Below are 20,534 nucleotides of genomic sequence, written 5' to 3'. Positions count from 1 at the left end.
ACCAATAATTGTATGACTTACTTATAGGATAATATAAAGCAGTTATACTATTTTAACCACTTCCAGTCTGGGCACTTTCCCCCCTTTCCAGTCCAGACACTTTCACCCCCTTCCAGATCGGACACTTTCACCCCCTTCCAGATCGGACACTTTCACCCCTTTCCAGATCGGACACTTTCCCCCCTTTCCAGTCTGGACACTTTCACCCCCTTCCAGTCCGGACACTTTCCCCCCTTCCAGTCTGGACACTTTCCCCCCTTTCCAGTCCGGACACTTTCCCCCCTTCCAGTCCGGACACTTTCCCCCCTTCCAGTCCGGACACTTTCACCCCCTTCCAGTCCGGACGCTTTCACTCCCTTCCAGTCCGGACGCTTTCACCCCCTTCCAGTCCGGACACTTTCACCCCCTTCCAGATCGGACACTTTCACCCCCTTCCAGATCGGACACTTTCCCCCCTTTCCAGTCTGGACACTTTCACCCCCTTCCAGTCCAGACACTTTCCCCCCCTTCCAGTCCGGACACTTTCCCCCCTTCCAGTCTGGACACTTTCCCCCCCTTTCCAGTCCGGACACTTTCCCCCCTTCCAGTCCGGACACTTTCCCCCCTTCCAGTCCGGACACTTTCACCCCCTTCCAGTCCGGACGCTTTCACTCCCTTCCAGTCCGGACGCTTTCACCCCCTTCCAGTCCGCACACTTTCACCCCCTTCCAGTCCGGACACTTTCACCCCCTTCCAGTCCGGACACTTTCCCCCCTTTCCAGTCCGGACACTTTCACCCCCTTCCAGATCGGACACTTTCACCCCCTTCCAGATCGGACACTTTCACCCCCTTCCAGATCGGACACTTTCACCCCCTTCCAGATCGGACACTTTCCCCCCTTTCCAGTCTGGACACTTTCACCCCCTTCCAGTCCAGACACTTTCCCCCCCTTCCAGTCCGGACACTTTCCCCCCTTCCAGTCCGGACACTTTCCCCCCTTCCAGTCCGGACACTTTCCCCCCTCTCCAGTCCGGACACTTTCCCCCCTTCCAGTCCGGACACTTTCCCCCCTTCCAGTCCGGACGCTTTCACTCCCTTCCAGTCCGGACGCTTTCACCCCCTTCCAGTCCGGACACTTTCACCCCCTTCCAGTCCGGACGCTTTCACTCCCTTCCAGTCCGGACGCTTTCACCCCCTTCCAGTCCGGACGCTTTCACCCCCTTCCAGTCCGGACACTTTCACCCCCTTCCAGTCTGGACACTTTCACCCCCTTCCAGTCTGGACACTTTCCCCCCTTCCAGTCCGGACGCTTTCACCCCCTTCCAGTCCGCACACTTTCCCCCCTTTCCAGTCTGGACACTTTCCCCCCTTCCAGTCCGGACACTTTCACCCCCTTCCAGTCCGCACACTTTCCCCCCCTTCCAGTCCAGACACTTTCCCCCCTTCCAGTCCGGACGCTTTCACCCCCTTCCAGTCCGGACGCTTTCACCCCCTTCCAGTCCGGACACTTTCACCCCCTTCAAGTCCGGACGCTTTCACCCCCTTCCAGTCCGGACGCTTTCACCCCCTTCCAGTCCGGACACTTTCACCCCCTTCCAGTCCGGACACTTTCCCCCCTTCCAGTCCGGACACTTTCCCCCCTTCCAGTCCGGACACTTTCCCCCCCTTCCAGTCCGGACACTTTCACCCCCTTCCAGTCCGCACACTTTCCCCCCTTTCCAGTCCGGACACTTTCACCCCCTTCCAGTCCGCACACTTTCCCCCCTTTCCAGTCTGGACACTTTCCCCCCTTCCAGTCCGGACACTTTCACCCCCTTCCAGTCCGCACACTTTCCCCCCCTTCCAGTCCGGACACTTTCCCCCCTTCCAGTCCGGACACTTTCACCCCTTCCAGTCCGGACGCTTTCACCCCCTTCCAGTCCGGACGCTTTCACTCCCTTCCAGTCCAGACGCTTTCACCCCCTTCCAGTCCGGACGCTTTCACCCCCTTCCAGTCCGGACACTTTCCCACCTTTCCAGTCTGGACACTTTCCCCCCTTCCAGTCCGGACACTTTCACCCCCTTCCAGTCCGCACACTTTCCCCCCTTCCAGTCCGGACACTTTCACCCCTTCCAGTCCGGACGCTTTCACCCCCTTCCAGTCCGGACGCTTTCACCCCCTTCCAGTCCGGACGCTTTCACCCCCTTTCAGTCCGGACACTTTCACCCCCTTCCAGTCTGGACACTTTCACCCCCTTCCAGTCCGGACACTTTCACCCCCTTCCAGTCCAGACGCTTTCACCCCCTTCCAGTCCAGACGCTTTCACCCCCTTCCAGTCCGGACACTTTCCCCTCCTTCCATTCCAGACACTTTCCCCCCCTTCCAGTCCGGACACTTTCCCCCCTTTCCAGTCCGGACACTTTCCCCCCTTCTAGTCCGGACACTTTCCCCCCTTCCAGTCCGGACACTTTCCCCCCCCTTCCAGTCCGGACACTTTCACCCCTTCCAGTCCGGACACTTTCCCCTCCTTCCAGTCTGGACACTTTCACCCCCCTTCCAGTCCGCACACTTCCCCCCCTTCCAGTCCGGACACTTTCCCCCCCTTCCAGTCCGTACACTTTCCCCCCCTTCCAGTCCGGACACTTTCCCCCCCTTCCAGTCCGGACACTTTCCCCCCCTTCCAGTCTGGACACTTTCACCCCCCTTCCAGTCCAGACACTTTCCCCCCCTTCCAGTCCGGACACTTTCCCCCCCTTCCAGTCCGGACGCTTTCACCCCCTTCCAGTCCGGACGCTTTCACCCCCTTCCAGTCCGGACGCTTTCACCCCCTTTCAGTCCGGACACTTTCACCCCCTTCCAGTCTGGACACTTTCACCCCCTTCCAGTCCGGACACTTTCACCCCCTTCCAGTCCAGACGCTTTCACCCCCTTCCAGTCCAGACGCTTTCACCCCCTTCCAGTCCGGACACTTTCCCCTCCTTCCATTCCAGACACTTTCCCCCCCTTCCAGTCCGGACACTTTCCCCCCTTTCCAGTCCGGACACTTTCCCCCCTTCTAGTCCGGACACTTTCCCCCCTTCCAGTCCGGACACTTTCCCCCCCCTTCCAGTCCGGACACTTTCACCCCTTCCAGTCCGGACACTTTCCCCTCCTTCCAGTCTGGACACTTTCACCCCCCTTCCAGTCCGCACACTTCCCCCCCTTCCAGTCCGGACACTTTCCCCCCCTTCCAGTCCGTACACTTTCCCCCCCTTCCAGTCCGGACACTTTCCCCCCCTTCCAGTCCGGACACTTTCCCCCCCTTCCAGTCTGGACACTTTCACCCCCCTTCCAGTCCAGACACTTTCCCCCCCTTCCAGTCCGGACACTTTCCCCCCCTTCCAGTCTGGACACTTTCCCCCACTTCCAGTCCGGACACTTTCACCCCCTTCCTCTCCAGGCCAATTTTCAGCTTTCAGCGCTATCACACTTTGAATGACAGTTGCGCGGTCATGCAACAATGTACCCATACGAATTTTTGAGCATATTTTTGAGACAGATAAAACTTTATTTTGGTGGTATTTATTCACCGCTGGGATTTTTTATTTTTTGCTTTATAAATGAAAAAGTCCAAAAAATTTGAATAAAAGGGTTTTTCTTATACAATTTTGCAAATAAATAATATTTCATCATAAATCTTGGCCAAAATTTATTCAGTTATCTTTTTAGTAAAAAAAAAAATAACCCAAATTAGTTTAAAACCAAAAATTATAATTTTTTAAAAAAATTTTTACATTTTTATTTTATTTTTTTATATTATTATGTTTTTTTTTTACATACTGTCACCCTAGCAGTAGGGTCACCATGGTGACACTGTACTACTTGTGGGGGGTAATGAAGATTTTTTTTTCTTTACATTGATTGCTTTTACACCCATAAAGGCTGTAAGAGGAATCATTTCTCCTCCTCTCTGGGTGCATTCCTGCAGCCATTGAGAAATGCTGTGTGAGCTGTGATTGGTCACAGCTTGTCACATGGTACAAGGCTGTTGTGAATAGCCCTGTACCATGTGACCTCTGTGATCATTCACAGATTTCACACATAGTAAGCAATGATGTCAGAAGTGACATCATTGCTTACTACTCTGCACGTGATCACTGATTGGCCAATCAGTGATCACATGATCGGGACCTCGCAGAGAGTTCCTGTACGATGATCGGTGTTCCACTGTGTCCCAGGGAGCGCGCACAGCTTGAAAATGCGGGTGCCATTTATGAACGGCAACCCGCCCCTGGAGTGCCACCGTCCTGCCGTTTATAAAGAGGACGGCAAGTGGTTAATTGCATACATACACGGCTCTAAAAATTAAAGGAACACTTTTACAACCCATCAGATCTCAATAATGATAAATCTACTGCTGGATCTCTATACTGACATGGACGGGGGATGGGTGAGGAACGTAAGGATGCCCCATCGTTTGATGGAAATGACAATGATCGATCTACAGAGGACTGAAATCAAAGACACCCGAAAATCAAAGTGAAGAAATGATGCAGCAGGCGAGTCCATGTTGCTGAAATTTCATTGCAGCAACTCAGAATGGTCCTCAGTAGTCTGTGTGGCCCCCACATGCTTGTATGCATGACTGACAACGTCGGGGGAGAGTCCTAATGAGACCACGGATGGTGTCCTGGGGGATTTCCTCCCAGATCTGGACCAGGGCATCACTGAGCTCCTGGACAGATTGAGGCGCAACCTGGCGGCGTCGGATGGACCAAAACATGACATCTCAGAGGGGTTCTATTGGATTTAGGTCAGGTGAGCGTGGGGGCCATTCAATGGTATTAATTCCTTCATCCTCCAGGAACTGCCTGCATACTCTCCCCACATGAGGCCGGGCATTGTCATGCACCAGGAGGAACCCGGGACCCCCTGTACCAGGAGGAACCCAGGACCCACTGCACCCGGGAGGAACCAAGGACCCACTGCACCAGGAGGAGCCCAGGACCCACTGCACCAGTGTAGGGTCTGACAATGGGTCCAAGCTATTCATCCCGATACCTAATGGCAGTCAGGGTGCCATTGTCTAGCCTGTAGAGGTCTGTGCATCCCTCCAATGGATATGCCTCCCCAGACCATCACTGACCCACCACCACAACGGTCATGCTGAACCATGTTACAGGCAGCAGAACGTTCTCCACGGCTTCTCCAGACCCTTTCATGTCTGTCACATGTGCTCAGGGTGAACCTGCTCTCATCTGTGAAAAGCACAGGGCGCCAGTGGTGGATCTGACAATTCTGGGGTTCAATGGCACATGTCAATCCAGCTCTATGGTGCCGGGCAGTGAGCACAGGGCCTACTAGAGGATGTTGGGCCCTCAGGCCACCCTCATGAAGTCGGTTTCTGATTGTTTGGTCAGAGACATTCACACCAGTGGCCTGCTGGAGGTCATTTTGTGGGGCTCTGGCAGAGCTCATCCTGTTCCTCCTTGCACAAAGGAGCAGATACCGGTCCTGCTGATGGGTTAAGGACCTTCTACGGCCCTGTCCAGCTCTCCAAGAATAACTGCCTGTCTCCTGGAATCTCCTTCATGCTCTTGTCTCCTGGAATCTCCTCCATGCTCTTGTCTCCTGGAACCTCCTCCATGCTCTTGAGACTGTGCTGGGAGACACAGCAAACCTTCTGGCAATGGCAGGTATTGATGTGCCGTCCTGGAAGAGTTGGACTGCCTGTGAACCTCCGTAGGGTCCAGGTATGGCCTCATGCTACCAGTAATTACACTGACCCTGGCCAAATGCAAAACTGCAGCTCCAGGCTGCAGAATTTCTTGCGTGGAATGGCCACCTACAGTGGAGAAAATGGACTGCACCTGCCTACATGCTGACCATTCAATCAGCTTGCAGTAGTTCTGTTGGTGGGTCAAGGTTGATCCCCTAATGAACAGTAAAAAATGACTGTCCTCCACAGCAACAACATCCATGTCTGCAGGAGCACAGCCAAAGGGTAGTAATAATAAACCACGCTGAATGTGGTCCTCATTGCTTTGTGCACAACTATTGGGATTCTTATCTGCTGTTACTTCAGAGAAATTGATAAAGGAAACTGCTTTCATCAGGATTGGCCAAGTGTGCTGACAGCTACTTCTCTTTATCCAAGGTTGCTTCCTGCCCCTAATCTCAGACAAGGAGAGCCATCGCCATATTGTCTACCAGACTAAGGCTTTTCTGAACTGTTTTTACCCAGTTCTCTATATAGATCTTTAAATCACTAGAGGGGTCACCTGCAGGAGGAAGGAGGTCCTCATCCCTCTATATAGATCTTTATATTACTAGAGGGGTCACCAGCAGGAGGAAGGAGGTCCCAATTCCTCTACATATATCTTTATATCACTAGAGGGGTCACCGGCAGGAGGAAGGAGGTCCCGATTCCTCTATATAGATCTTTATATCACTAGAGGGGTCACCGGCAGGAGGAAGGAGGTCCTGATTCCTCTATATAGATCTTTATATCACTAGAGGGGTCACCGGCAGGAGGAAGGAGGTCCCGATTCCTCTATATCTTTATATCACTAGAGGGGTCACCGGCAGGAGGAAGGAGGTCCCGATTCCTCTATGTAGATCCTATCACTAGAGGGGTCACCGGCAGGAGGAATGAGGTCCCGATTCCTCTATGTAGATCCTATCACTAGAGGGGTCACCGGCAGGAGGAAGGAGGTCCCAATTCCTCTACATATATCTTTATATCACTAGAGGGGTCACCGGCAGGAGGAAGGAGGTCCTGATTCCTCTATATAGATCTTTATATCACTAGAGGGGTCACCGGCAGGACGAAGGAGGTCCTGATTCCTCTACATAGATCTTTATATCCCTAGAGGGGTCACCGGCAGGAGGAAGGAGGTCCTGATTCCTCTATATAGATCTTTATATCACTAGAGGGGTCACCGGCAGGAGGAAGGAGGTCTCGATTCCTCTATATAGATCTTTATATCACTAGAGGGGTCACCGGCAGGAGGAAGGAGGTCCTGATTCCTTCAGATTTTTTATCACTAGAGGGATCCCAGCAGAAAGAAGGGGGGTCCTGATTCCTCTATATCAGGGGGTCGGCAACACATCAATCATGGACAGATAAAGAGGAGATCACATTCATGTCCCTGCATTGGTGGGCCCTCAGTATACCTCTGCCTTTTGCAGAGCAGCACAGGGAAGCGATATACCTCATGAGTTCGGATATATTTAGACATGAGGCCGAAGCCACCTGAGATATTCAGCTGGAAGTCTGTCAAAGCCAACAGCCAGTCATAGGCAGCAGAGGTACTATTAGCTCAGCACGCCCCCTACATATGTGTGGCTTCAGGACAAGGAACACAAGGGCTGCCTATGATTTGCGGTTGGCTCCTACAGCATTCAGGAGGGATAGCTTGAGCTACCCTGAGTGTACTGCGCTGATCCCCACCGGCCCTCCTCTCCCCTTCATCTCAGGCGTAGATCAGCTCTGCAAAACAGGTAAATGTGTCACAGCAGCTTCCCTGCACAGCTCTACATGAGGACACCGCTCTGTACCATAGACTACTTCCCGCAATACTGTGCCCTCCTGAACCCCCCATACTGTGCCCTCCTGAACCCCCCATACTGTGCCCTCCTGAACCCCCCCATACTGTGCCACCTGATCCCCTTCTGTACTGTGCCCTCCTGAACCCCCCCCCATACTGTGCCACCTGATCCTTTTCTGTACTATGCCCTCCTGAACCCCCCATACTGTACCACCTGATCCCCCTCTGTACTGTGCCCTCCTGAACCCCCCCCCATACTATGCCACCTGATCCCCCTCTGTACTGTACCCTCCTGAACCCCCCCCCATACTGTGCCACCTGAGCCCCTTCTGTACTGTGCCCTCCTGAACTCCCCCATACTATGCCACCTGATCCCCTTCTGTACTGTGCCCTCCTGAACCCCCCATACTGTGCCCTCCTGAACCCCCCATACTGTGCCCTCCTGAACCCCCCATACTGTGCCCTCCTGAACCCCCCATACTGTGCCCTCCTGAACCCCCCATACTGTGCCCTCCTGAACCCCCCATACTGTGCCACCTGATCACCCTCTGTACTGTACCCTCCTAACCCCTTCCTGTACTGTGCTCTCCTAACGCCCTTGTACTATGCCCTACTGACCCCTGTACACTGCCCTACATACTACTGACCCCTGTACACTGCCCTACATACTACTGACCTCTGTACACTACCCTGCATACTACTGACCCCTGTACACTGCCCTACATACTACTGACCTCTGTACACTGCCCTGCATACTACTGACCCCTGTACACTGCCCTACATACTACTGACCCCTGTACACTGCCCTGCATACTACTGACCTCTGTACACTGCCCTACATACTACTGACCCCTGTACACTGCCCTGCATACTACTGACCCCTGTACACTGCCCTACATACTACTGACCTCTGTACACTGCCCTGCATACTACTGACCCCTGTACACTGCCCTACATACTACTGACCCCTGTACACTGCCCTACATACTACTGACCTCTGTACACTGCCCTACATACTACTGACCCCTGTACACTGCCCTACATACTACTGACCCCTGTACACTGCCCTACATACTACTGACCTCTGTACACTGCCCTACATACTACTGACCCCTGTACACTGCCCTACATAATACTGACCCCTGTACACTGCCCTACATACTACTGACCTCTGTACACTGCCCTGCATACTACTGACCTCTGTACACTGCCCTGCATACTACTGACCCCTGTACACTGCCCTACATACTACTGACCCCTGTACACTGCCCTACATACTACTGACCTCTGTACACTGCCCTACATACTACTGACCCCTGTACACTGTCCTACATACTACTGACCCCTGTACACTGCCCTACATACTACTGACCCCTGTACACTGCCCTACATACTACTGACCCCTGTACACTGCCCTACATACTACTGACCTCTGTACACTGCTCTACATACTACTGACCTCTGTACACTGCCCTACATACTACTGACCCCTGTACACTGCCCTACATACTACTGACCCCTGTACACTGCCCTACATACTACTGACCCCTGTACACTGCCCTACATACTACTGACCTCTGTACACTGCCCTACATAATACTGACCCCTGTACACTGCCCTACATACTACTGACCTCTGTACACTGCTCTACATACTACTGACCCCTGTACACTGCCCTACATACTACTGACCCCTGTACACTGCCCTACATACTACTGACCTCTGTACACTGCCCTACATACTACTGACCTCTGTACACTGCCCTACAGCCTACTGACCTCTGTACACTGCCCTACAGCCTACTGACCTCTGTACACTGCCCTACATACTACTGACCTCTGTACACTGCCCTACATACTACTGACCCCTGTACACTGCCCTACATACTACTGACCTCTGTACACTGCCCTACATACTACTGACCCCTGTACACTGCCCTACATACTACTGACCTCTGTACACTGCCCTACATACTACTGACCTCTGTACACTGCCCTACAGCCTACTGACCTCTGTACACTGCCCTACATACTACTGACCCCTGTACACTGCCCTACATACTACTGACCTCTGTACACTGCCCTACATACTACTGACCTCTGTACACTGCCTACATACTACTGACCTCTGTACACTGCCCTACATACTACTGACCCCTGTACACTGCCCTACATACTACTGACCTCTGTACACTGCCCTACAGCCTACTGACCTCTGTACACTGCCCTACATACTACTGACCCCTGTACACTGCCCTACATACTACTGACCTCTGTACACTGCCCTACATACTACTGACCTCTGTACACTGCCCTACATACTACTGAACCCTGTACACTGCCCTACATACTACTGACCCCTGTACACTGCCCTACATACTACTGACCCCTGTACACTGCCCTACATACTACTGACCTCTGTACACTGCCCTACATACTTCTGACCTCTGTACACTGCCCTACATACTACTGACCTCTGTACACTGCCCTACATACTACTGACCCCTGTACACTGCCCTACATACTACTGACCTCTGTACACTGCCCTACATACTACTGACCTCTGTACACTGCCCTACAGCCTACTGACCTCTGTACACTGCCCAACATACTACTGACCCCTGTACACTGCCCTACATACTACTGACCTCTGTACACTGCCCTACATACTACTGACCTCTGTACACTGCCCTACATACTACTGACCTCTGTACACTGCCCTACATACTACTGACCCCTGTACACTGCCCTACATACTACTGACCTCTGTACACTGCCCTACAGCCTACTGACCTCTGTACACTGCCCTACATACTACTGACCCCTGCACACTGCCCTACATACTACTGACCTCTGTACACTGCCCTACATACTACTGACCTCTGTACACTGCCCTACATACTACTGAACCCTGTACACTGCCCAACATACTACTGACCCCTGTACACTGCCCTACATACTACTGACCCCTGTACACTGCCCTACATACTACGGACCTCTGTACACTGCCCTACATACTACTGACCTCTGTACACTGCCCTACATACTACTGACCCCTGTACACTGCCCTACATACTACTGACCCCTGTACACTGCCCTGCATACTACTGACCCCTGTACACTGCCCTACATACTACTGACCCCTGTACACTGCCCTACATACTACTGACCTCTGTACACTGCCCTACATACTACTGACCTCTGTACACTGCCCTACAGCCTACTGACCTCTGTACACTGCCCTACATACCACTGACCCCTGTACACTGCCCTACATACTACTGACCTCTGTACACTGCCCTACAGCCTACTGACCTCTGTACACTGCCCTACAGCCTACTGACCTCTGTACACTGCCCTACATACTACTGACCTCTGTACACTGCCCTACAGCCACTGACCCCTGTACACTGCCCTACATACCACTGACCCCTGTACACTGCCCTACATACTACTGACCCCTGTACACTGCCCTACATACTACTGACCCCTGTACCACTGCCCTACATACTACTGACCTCTGTACACTGCCCTACATACTACTGACCTCTGTACACTGCCCTACATACTACTGACCTCTGTACACTGCCCTACATACTACTGACCCCTGTACACTGCCCTACATACTACTGACCCCTGTACACTGCCCTACATACTACTGACCCCTGTACACTGCCCTACATACTACTGACCTCTGTACACTGCCCTACATACTACTGACCCCTGTACACTGCCCTACATACTACTGACCCCTGTACACTGCCCTACATACTACTGACCTCTGTACACTGTCCTACATACTACTGACCTCTGTACACTGCCCTACAGCCTACTGACCTCTGTACACTGCCCTACATACTACTGACCCCTGTACACTGCCCTACATACTACTGACCCCTGTACACTGCCCTACATACTACTGACCCCTGTACACTGCCCTACAGCCTACTGACCCCTGTACACTGCCCTACATACTACTGACCCCTGTACACTGCCCTACATACTACTGACCCCTGTACACTGCCCTACATACTACTGGCCCCTGTACACTGCCCTACATACTACTGACCCCTGTACACTGCCCTGCATACTACTGACCCCTGTACACTGCCCTACATACTACTGACCCCTGTACACTGCCCTACATACTACTGACCCCTGTACACTGCCCTACATACTACTGACCTCTGTACACTGCCCTACATACTACTGACCCCTGTACACTGCCCTACATACTACTGACCCCTGTACACTGCCATACATACTACTGACCCCTGTACACTGCCCTACATACTACTGACCCCTGTACACTGCCCTGCATACTACTGACCCCTGTACACTGCCCTACATACTACTGACCCCTGTACACTGCCCTACATACTACTGACCCCTGTACACTGCCATACATACTACTGACCCCTGTACACTGCCCTACATACTACTGACCCCTGTACACTGCCATACATACTACTGACCCCTTTACACTGCCCTACATACTACTGACCCCTGTACACTGCCCTACATACTACTGACCTCTGTACACTGCCCTACAGCCTACTGACCTCTGTACACTGCCCTACAGCCTACTGACCCCTGGTCCTGATGGCTCTCCGTTTTCTGCAGAACACACAGCAGGCCAAGCACCAGATATGAAAACGACCATTGGAATGTGGCAGAACAAGACATTCACAAAATGAATTTTGAGAAGGTCAGATTTGATGGAGCGAAGAAATCTCAGAAATTAGGAGATGCAACCGTCAACACGGAGCAGAATCTGCAAAGGAGGGTTATTAACTCCCTCCTGACTCCGCCCATACTAGATTTATCCCCGGCGCCGGTTCGCCCATCAGACTTTTCCATCCGGCAAGAACATTTGGTGGCATGTAAGATCTGATGGCACCAACAAAGACCTCCACTGTTCCCCAGTCCCAGTCCTCCAAGGCCATACGGCTAATGTGTCTATAAATCTTAGTAAAGATCTTCTCTTATTTCATACATTTTGGCCAATTAAATGCCCCATTGAAAGATCTTCAATAAGTGCAAAAACAAAAACCCTGCTGGCACCTCTGTGGACTACAGAACCCCATTACCCCCATATTATAAAGACAAGGAGAAGGTAAAGAGGGGGGCTTCCCTAGTCCTGTCCAACGCTGCTCCCTCATGGAAACAGTGAGCGCTGTCACCGTAGGAAGTCTGGCCGGCAAAAATAAAAGAAATAAAAGCCTGATAAAAGAAAACTAATGCGTCCACCACATCTAAGGACCGGTGCAATACATTCAATTTGTCTTCTAGAGTTTTGGCAACATACGTTTTTAAATCAATCCCGCACACATTCTTCAAGGGCCCTCACACACCAGAGTACACGGCTTTACTGTCACTCCTTCCCTCTATTTTTAATGGACAGTGAGGGCCCCCCATGTACACCAGCAGGCCATGTTTGCAGGTTTTCTCTTATACTGTATAACACAGACATTGGATCTGTTCCTGGGTCAGAATGGACCTGAGGAAAGTCCTGAAAACAAGACCTACCCAAGGTGGGTAAGCAGCAGAGTGGAGAATCGCTGACCTAGTGACTCCAATGGAGGTCAAGATGGAAAATGGCAGATGTCCTACCTGCTATGAGGACAGAGATGGTGAGAAGTCTCCATAGATAGTCCATGTCTAGAGTTGGATGCTGTGATTAGCCGCCTCTCTCCCCGTCTGATGATTGTTTCCCCGTCCCGTTATCTCCAGTACGCGGCTCCAGGCTCATATGACCGCTCAGCAAACTTGAATTCCCCTTTTCTATCAGTAAAAGGAAGTGAGAGAAGGAAGCAGCGAGAGAACAATAAGGGTTAACAAAAGTCATTAGTCAATATGAAACGTGTGACCATTCACCCACCGTATGAGCTGCACCACCACTCCTGTGTCAGCCATTCGCACCTTTTCTTTTTCAAGTGTTTTATTAGTTTTTAGGGCCCAACCGTCACGTGTTGTCAACAATATAACACAAGATTCCAGGTGGATAAAAGAACAATGTTATATGTCCACACTGGCCTTTCTCAACCTTTGTACCCCAGAACCAGTAAAAAAAAAAGTCAGGTCTTAGGGATCCAATGCTAAAATGTATGAATCTGGGGTCAGTAGGAAGAATGCACCACCCTTGGGGGGGGGGGATGGAAGGGAATGGTGCCCTAGACCACAATGATATAGAACAGGCCCTGGATGACTAATGAGAGGTCTCCTAGAGGAGACTTCGTATGGGAATCCAGGATTTGGATGGTGAGGTTGGAGTTACTGTTTCTTCTGGAGGAGACCTCGTATGGGAATCCAGGATTTGGATGGTGAGGTTGGGGTTACTGTTTCTCCTGGAGGAGACCTCGTATGATAATCCAGGATTTGGATGGTGAGGTTGGGATTACTGTTTCTCCTGGAGGAGACCTCGTATGATAATCCAGGATTTGGATGGTGAGGTTGGGGTTACTGTTTCTCCTGGAGGAGACCTCGTATGGGAATCCAGAATTTGGATGGTGAGGTTGGGGTTACTGTTTCTCCTGGAGGAGACCTTGTATGGGAATCCAGGATTTGGATGGTGAGGTTGGGGTTACTGTTTCTCCTGGAGGAGACCTCGTATGATAATCCGGGATTTGGATGGTGAGGTTGGGGTTACTGTTTCTCCTGGAGAAGACCTCGTATGGGAATCCAGGATTTGGATGGTGAGGTTGGGGTTACTGTTTCTCCTGGAGAAGACCTCGTATGGGAATCCAGGATCTGGATGGTGAGGTTGGGGTTACTGTTTCTCCTGGAGAAGACCTCGTATGGGAATCCAGGATTTGGATGGTGAGGTTGGGGTTACTGTTTCTCCTGGAGAAGACCTCGTATGGGAATCCAGGATTTGGATGGTGAGGTTGGGGTTACTATTTCTCCTGGAGGAGACCTCGTATGGGAATCCAGGATTTGGATGGTGAGGTTGGGGTTACCGTTTCTCCTGGAGGAGACCTCGTATGGGGATCCAGGATTTGGATGGTGAAGTTGGGGTCAGTGTAAGGAATAGTGCCTCATCATTGGTGTCAGTGGGAGGAATAGTGCCCCATCATTGGTGTCAGTGGGAGGAATAGTGCCCCATCATTGGTATCAGTGGGAGGAATAGTGCCCCATCATTGGTGTCAGTGGGAGGAATAGTGCCCCATCATTGGTGTCAGTGGGAGGAATAGTGCCCCATCATTGGTGTCAGTGGGAGGAATAGTGCCCCATCATTGGCGTCAGTGAGAGGAATAGTGCCCCATCTTTGGTGTCAGTGGGAGGAATAGTGCTCCATCATTGGTGTCAGTGGGAGGAATAGTGCCCCATCATTGGCGTCAGTGAGAGGAATAGCACCCATCATTGGAATAGTGCGCCATCATTGGTATCAGTCAGAGGAATAGTGCCTCATCATTAGTTTCAGTGGGAGGAATAGTGCTCCATCGTTGGTATCAGTGGGAGGAATAGTGCCCCATCATTGCTGTCAGTGAGAGGAATAGTGCCCCATCATTGGTGTCAGTGGGAGGAATAGTGCCCCATCGTTGGTGTCAGTGGGAGGAATAGTGCCCCATCGTTGGTGTCAGTGGGGGAATAGCGCCCCATCATTGGTGTCAGTGGGAGGAATAGTGCCCCATCATTGATGTCAGTGGGAAGTGTAGTCCCCATCATTGGTATTAGTGGGAGGAATAGTGCCCCATCACTAATGCCAGTGAGAGGAATGGTGCCCCAAGGGCCAGACAGAAACAAGGAAAGGGCCACATCTAGCCCACTGTCTGCAGTTTGGAGACCACTGATTTAGGGGATGGTAGGGTGGGTAGCAGGGGGAACAGATAAGGGAGAGTAGGAGAAATAGAAGTAGGTAAAGGCGTATAGTGGGTGTGCCGAGGGAAGGCGGGGTCGAAGGCTGTTGGGATCACACAACACTAGGTTGGGGGGGTTCCTTGGTGAAAAGGATGAGTTTGTATTCTTGAGAAATGGTGTAGTCCAACCAGTAGTACCATCAATGCCCGAGTTTCTCAGTATTACTATATATATGTGTGTGTGCTTTTTGAAAAAACTCAATAAAATAAGTTGTCACCAAAACCCTCCTAGTTTAGCTAGGGGGAGCTAAACTCCAATGGTTAGACAGGGGCTGAGCAGCAGTCCAAATGTAATAGCCAGAGAGGGGTCAAATTGTGGTCAGGACTGAGAGGCTCTGCAGGCCAGCCCCTCTGCAATTTCCCCCTGCTCTAGGGCTTTGGAGGGAGGCTCTAGAGGCAGTGGGTGGATCTGAGAAGTGGCTGGCTGCACTTTCGAGGGATCCTAGCCAATTCTCAACAAGAGGTTGGCAAAGGGCTGGACACCCTTAAAAGTATTGGAGTCTGCTCAGTTGCAGGAGAGTGTTGGAGGAGAGTTCGGGTGGAAGATGTGAGGCTGAAGGAAGGAGGCTGTGAGGAGGTCCAGTAGGATGGGGCCTAAATGCAGGCCTGGAGCTGGAAAGGAGGAAAGCTCAAGGCTCACCGGCCCCCTGAGAGAGGACCACCTGTATGGCAGGGAACGAACATCCCAGCTGATAGGCTTGGTAGAAGTAACCACACCACAAGCGGTAGAGAGGATCTCAGTGAGTAGACCTGCACCCCCTGGCCAGATAGGGGAAGGAGCACTCTGGTGGGAAACCAGATTAGCTATTTACCCAACGACTGTTCATCTTTTAAAGTTAAGGGAACCAGATCCCCTGCTCAGGGAAACCCCCAGATTGCTGGGTGAAGAGGTGAAGTTCATCTAGGGTCTGGGGTGGCACATTAAGGAGACGCTTGCTAGCTCTCCAACAGAGACTGTGCTGCAGGCTTGTTAATAGTTCCAGGAAGTTGCCCTCAGTTCATCAGGACCATTGGGCATCCTGAACACCCCTAACATGACCCCAGTTCAATTCCCCTAAATAAAACAACAAAAACCAAAGCTCAAGGACTGCTCTCTGACTCTGGATGCAAGCTCGTTAGGTGGTGTGTTGTCTGGCTGTGCAGGACTATAGGGGAACCCAAAGCTTCTAGTGGGATAGTGCTACACGAACAAGGCCAGGACTGCGTGTTGAATGCTCGATGAAGTCTGACGAACAGCATCATTTTCTCCAACTACTGTAGTCTTCAGCTTGGTGGGGGGAGGTAAACCCTACCAGGCCTTTTTGCTTAGGAACATATTGATTCTCTTGGCTAATATTTAGGTCATGGCTATATGTATTATGGGTATGAGAAGATGAGTAGACCAGGAATGGACGTCTTTGGTTGGACCACCATGACTGTATTGGCAGTAACAATCTCTGTGTTTTACCTTGGTTACATTGTTTCGAGAGATATGGAGGCATTGTAGCAATTTAAACTTTTTAGGCCCCTTTCCTCCTGCTCAGCGGGGGATCTCTTTGGCCCTTTCCGACAGTTCTTCGGCCCTTTTCACACTGATGGTCCGATTGGGTCCTATTGTCAGTGTTTCAGGCGCATCTGATCGGACCATCCATAGACCTCTCACACCCACCGGCAACCGATCCGATCCTGTATGCCAAAAACAGACGGATGGCGATCCGTTCCCCGTCCATCTTGCTGATCGGATCAGATGACATCTGTAAGGAATCGGAAAGGCGGTCCATTTCCATCCAACCACCCCATAGAAGACCCGCTAGTCGTTGCTGAGCAGGCATATGACAGGTGTGTGTCAGCAGAGCCGGCACAGACACAGCCCGCCATCTTCTATGGGGTGGTCAGATGGAAACGGACCGCCTGTGCGATTCCTTCCAGCTGCCATCTGATCCGATCAGCAAGATGGACAGGGAACGGATCGCCATCCGTCTGTTTTTGGAATACAGGATCGGATCGGTTGCCAATGGGTGTGAGAGGTCTATGGATGGTCCAATCAGTTCTGTCTGAAAAACTGACAGTAGGACCCAACCGGACCGTTAGTGTGAAAAGGGGCCTTATAGAAGAGGGCCGAAGAACTGTTCTTTGTTTACATTCTTGATCCAAATTCGATAGTTGAGCGCTGGGTAGATGCTGGAGAGTGTTGCCACCTTGCGGGTTCTCACGTCTTTTCCAGACTCGGTCAGGGAGACGTCTGTGCCGTCACGAGGAGGTCTAACCAGGAGACTCTAATCTCTGAGCCTGCTGTTATTTCTCTGCATGGGTACCATCTCCTGACACCTGCCTGAATTCTATGTGCTGACTAAACACTTCCCCCAGTGCCTGAAATGTGAGACTGTCCGAGGTTGGTTAGCCAGGTCTGAGATGTCAGCTGGTTCTTAGTGGTGGAAATAGCAGCACAACTTGACCGAGACTCCAACCACTTCCTGCCATTCTAAAATAAAATGTTTCGGTTGGAGTTCGGCTTTGAAACTTTTTGAAAAGACGATATCGACCACCTTGTCTGTCTGTCATTCCATTCCATCCATCGGAATTCCAGTTTCAGGTGATTAAAAAGTCCATCGCACACAATGCAACCATCACGCCATGATGAGATATTGTGAATGGAAAGTGTGTTCATCCTCCGGAGGAAGGAAGGAAATTTGCCTCTGGCTGACCACAGGAAATGATAATGGTTTGAGGTCGATTGTTAATTATTTTGGAGGATTTTGAAGTGATGAATCCTCGTTTTCTTGAACCTTTTCTATGAATTCTGATTTATTTATTAAACACCAGATAGAGAGGGAAGCTGAGACATTGGTGTCACCGACCACTATGGGGTGTACAGTATATCAGAAGATGGTGGCCTTCAAACTCTTTTTCAGGTTCATGATCACAGCGGAAGAGAAGATGAGGAGGAGGGGAGGGGAGGGGGGTCACTGCCCTGGAGGGGGAGGAGTCATTGCTATGGAGGGGGAGGAGTCATTTCTCTGGAGGGGGAGGAGTCACTGCCTTGAAGGAGAAGTCATTGCTCTGGGAGAGACCTTTGCTTAAACTTTGTTGGACCTTTTGGACATTTCTGGACTCATCCTAGCATGTTTTTTTTTTTAAAGATTCTGATAGCAGAGCAATCTTTCGGACAACACAGCATTGTGGGAGGGGCAAAGACACATACTACTGGGGGGGAATCTCTCCATTGTGGGAGGGGCAAAGACACGTACTACTGGGGGGGAATCTCTCCATTGTGGGAGGGGCAAAGACACGTACTACTGGGGGGAATCTCTCCATTGTGGGAGGGGCAAAGACACATACTACTGGGGGGGGGGAATCTCTCCATTGTGGGAGGGGCAAAGACACGTACTATTGGGGGGGAATCTCTCCATTGTGGGAGGGGCAAAGACACGTACTACTGGGGGGAATCTCTCCATTGTGGGAGGGGCAAAGACACATACTACTGGGGGGGAATCTCTCCATTGTGGGAGGGGCAAAGGCACATACTACTGGGGGTGAATCTCTCCATTGTGGGAGGGGCAAAGACACATATTACTGGGGGGAATCTCTCCATTGTGGGAGGGCCAGAGACACAAACTACTGCAGGGAAATCTCTCCATTGTGGGAGGGCCAGAGACACAAACTACTGGGGGGGAATCTCTCCATTGTGGGAGGGGCAGAGACACAAACTGCTGGGGGAAATCCCTCCATTGTGGGAGGGGCAAAGACACAAACTACTGCGGGGAAATTTCTCCATTGTGGGAGGGGCAGAGACACAAACTACTGCGGGGAAATCTCTCCATTGTGGGAGGGGCAGAGACACAAACTACTGCAGGAAATTCTTTCCACCATCCCCATAATGAGTTCTGGGATCTGCATCCCATACTTTGTAGTTTAATATTGGCCATGCTTTTGTTTGCCTGCACAGTGGTTAGGCTACAGAGGCTCCCCACCAACCCCAGACCATGTGATTTCCTCATCAGAGGCTCCTTGCTACCCATCCCCCTCCTGTGATGCTACTACCTGTGTACATTTCCAACTGTGGATAGGTACAAAGGGCCCAAAAGCCTTTGTTGAACCTCTAAAAAACAAATCCCTCAGCAAAGGGTCCTAAAAATGCTATGGTCTCCTGGTATGTTCTGCTCCTCCCATTCCTCCGTCACCAACTGCTGGGGTGAATCGCAGATGAGATGACCATCCGGTTTGTGTTGTTTTAGAGACACGTTTGAAGGAAATGTTCCCTTTGAGGGTCTCTAGCAGTCTATAGTAAAGACTCTGACAAATGGACAAGGTTCGGAATACTTGGTGTGTCTATAGAGCGACCATGCAGAGATTGTTTACAGAATGTTGTGGAGCCCCATCAGATCTTCTGACAGCACGTGGTGGGGTGACCTGGTGGCTTCTTGTGATGTCCACCCAAGAGATCCACCACCACTTGTGACAACGGTGACTGGGTTGTGTCACGCTGAGTCTATGCGGTTACTGATTTCCTGCATGCTGGGCACATTGTTCTGTCAAGATGGTGAAAATATCTATCTATTGATACATAGGAGTTGACTCATCCTGGTCGTGTGACCATCCAAAGGGGAAGTAAGAACAGACTCCCTCTGCAAATTCCTCCTCAGAGATTTCCCAATCGCCTTCCATCTATGAAGAGTCTGTAAGTGTGCAAGAACTGCCATTGTGCAAACCGTCTCGAAATCCTCCAACTGTTCCCATCTGATGATCCTTTGTAGCGCTACCCCCTTAGGAGTTGCAAAGTATTTGGGTCCCCCCATAGCCCTGCACAACCGGACAACATGGATTCCACACAAACTTGCATTCAGGAGTCAGAAACCAGTCCTTGAGCTTGTTATGAAGTCTAATGGGAGGGGGTTCAACGTGGATAGAGCAAGGGGTGTACGGGATGCCCAATGGAACTGAGGAACCGAGGACAACTTCCTGAACTAAGTACAAGTGGTTCCAGCAAACAGTCTCTTACGGACAGCTAGCCAGAGTCTCCTGTTGTACCACCCTAGACCCCAGATACTCCACTATCTGGAGGAATCCCTGAGCAGGGGATCCACTACCTACGGCTTTGAAAGTAGACAGACCTGGGTAGTTACTAAACTGGTTCCCCACCAGAGTGCTCCTTCCCGTATCTGGCCCAGGGGGTGCAGGGTTACTCACTTGGTCCTTCTCCTATGCTGT

At 51.3% G+C, this 20,534-nt stretch overlaps 1 protein-coding gene across 1 annotated transcript in view; it reads right to left on the bottom strand.

The window, feature by feature from the left end:
* Nucleotides 1-13,259, bottom strand: part of LOC149440037 (uncharacterized) — a 29,949-nt gene extending 16,690 nt beyond the window's left edge. Inside the window, exon 1 of the mRNA XM_089659013.1 lies at nt 13,102-13,259. Within this exon, the coding sequence (XP_089515139.1) occupies nt 13,102-13,147 (46 nt within the window). The 5' untranslated portion in view covers nt 13,148-13,259. The remainder of the gene's footprint in view (nt 1-13,101) is intronic.
* Nucleotides 13,260-20,534: the final 7,275 nt, after the last annotated feature.

This window comes from Staurois parvus, unplaced genomic scaffold (genome assembly GCF_062004578.1).
Source record: "Staurois parvus isolate SC_StPar_1 unplaced genomic scaffold, SC_StPar_1.0 ptg001127l, whole genome shotgun sequence".
Taxonomy (NCBI): Eukaryota; Metazoa; Chordata; class Amphibia; order Anura; family Ranidae; genus Staurois; species Staurois parvus.
This window is presented reverse-complemented; position numbering and strand designations above follow the sequence as displayed.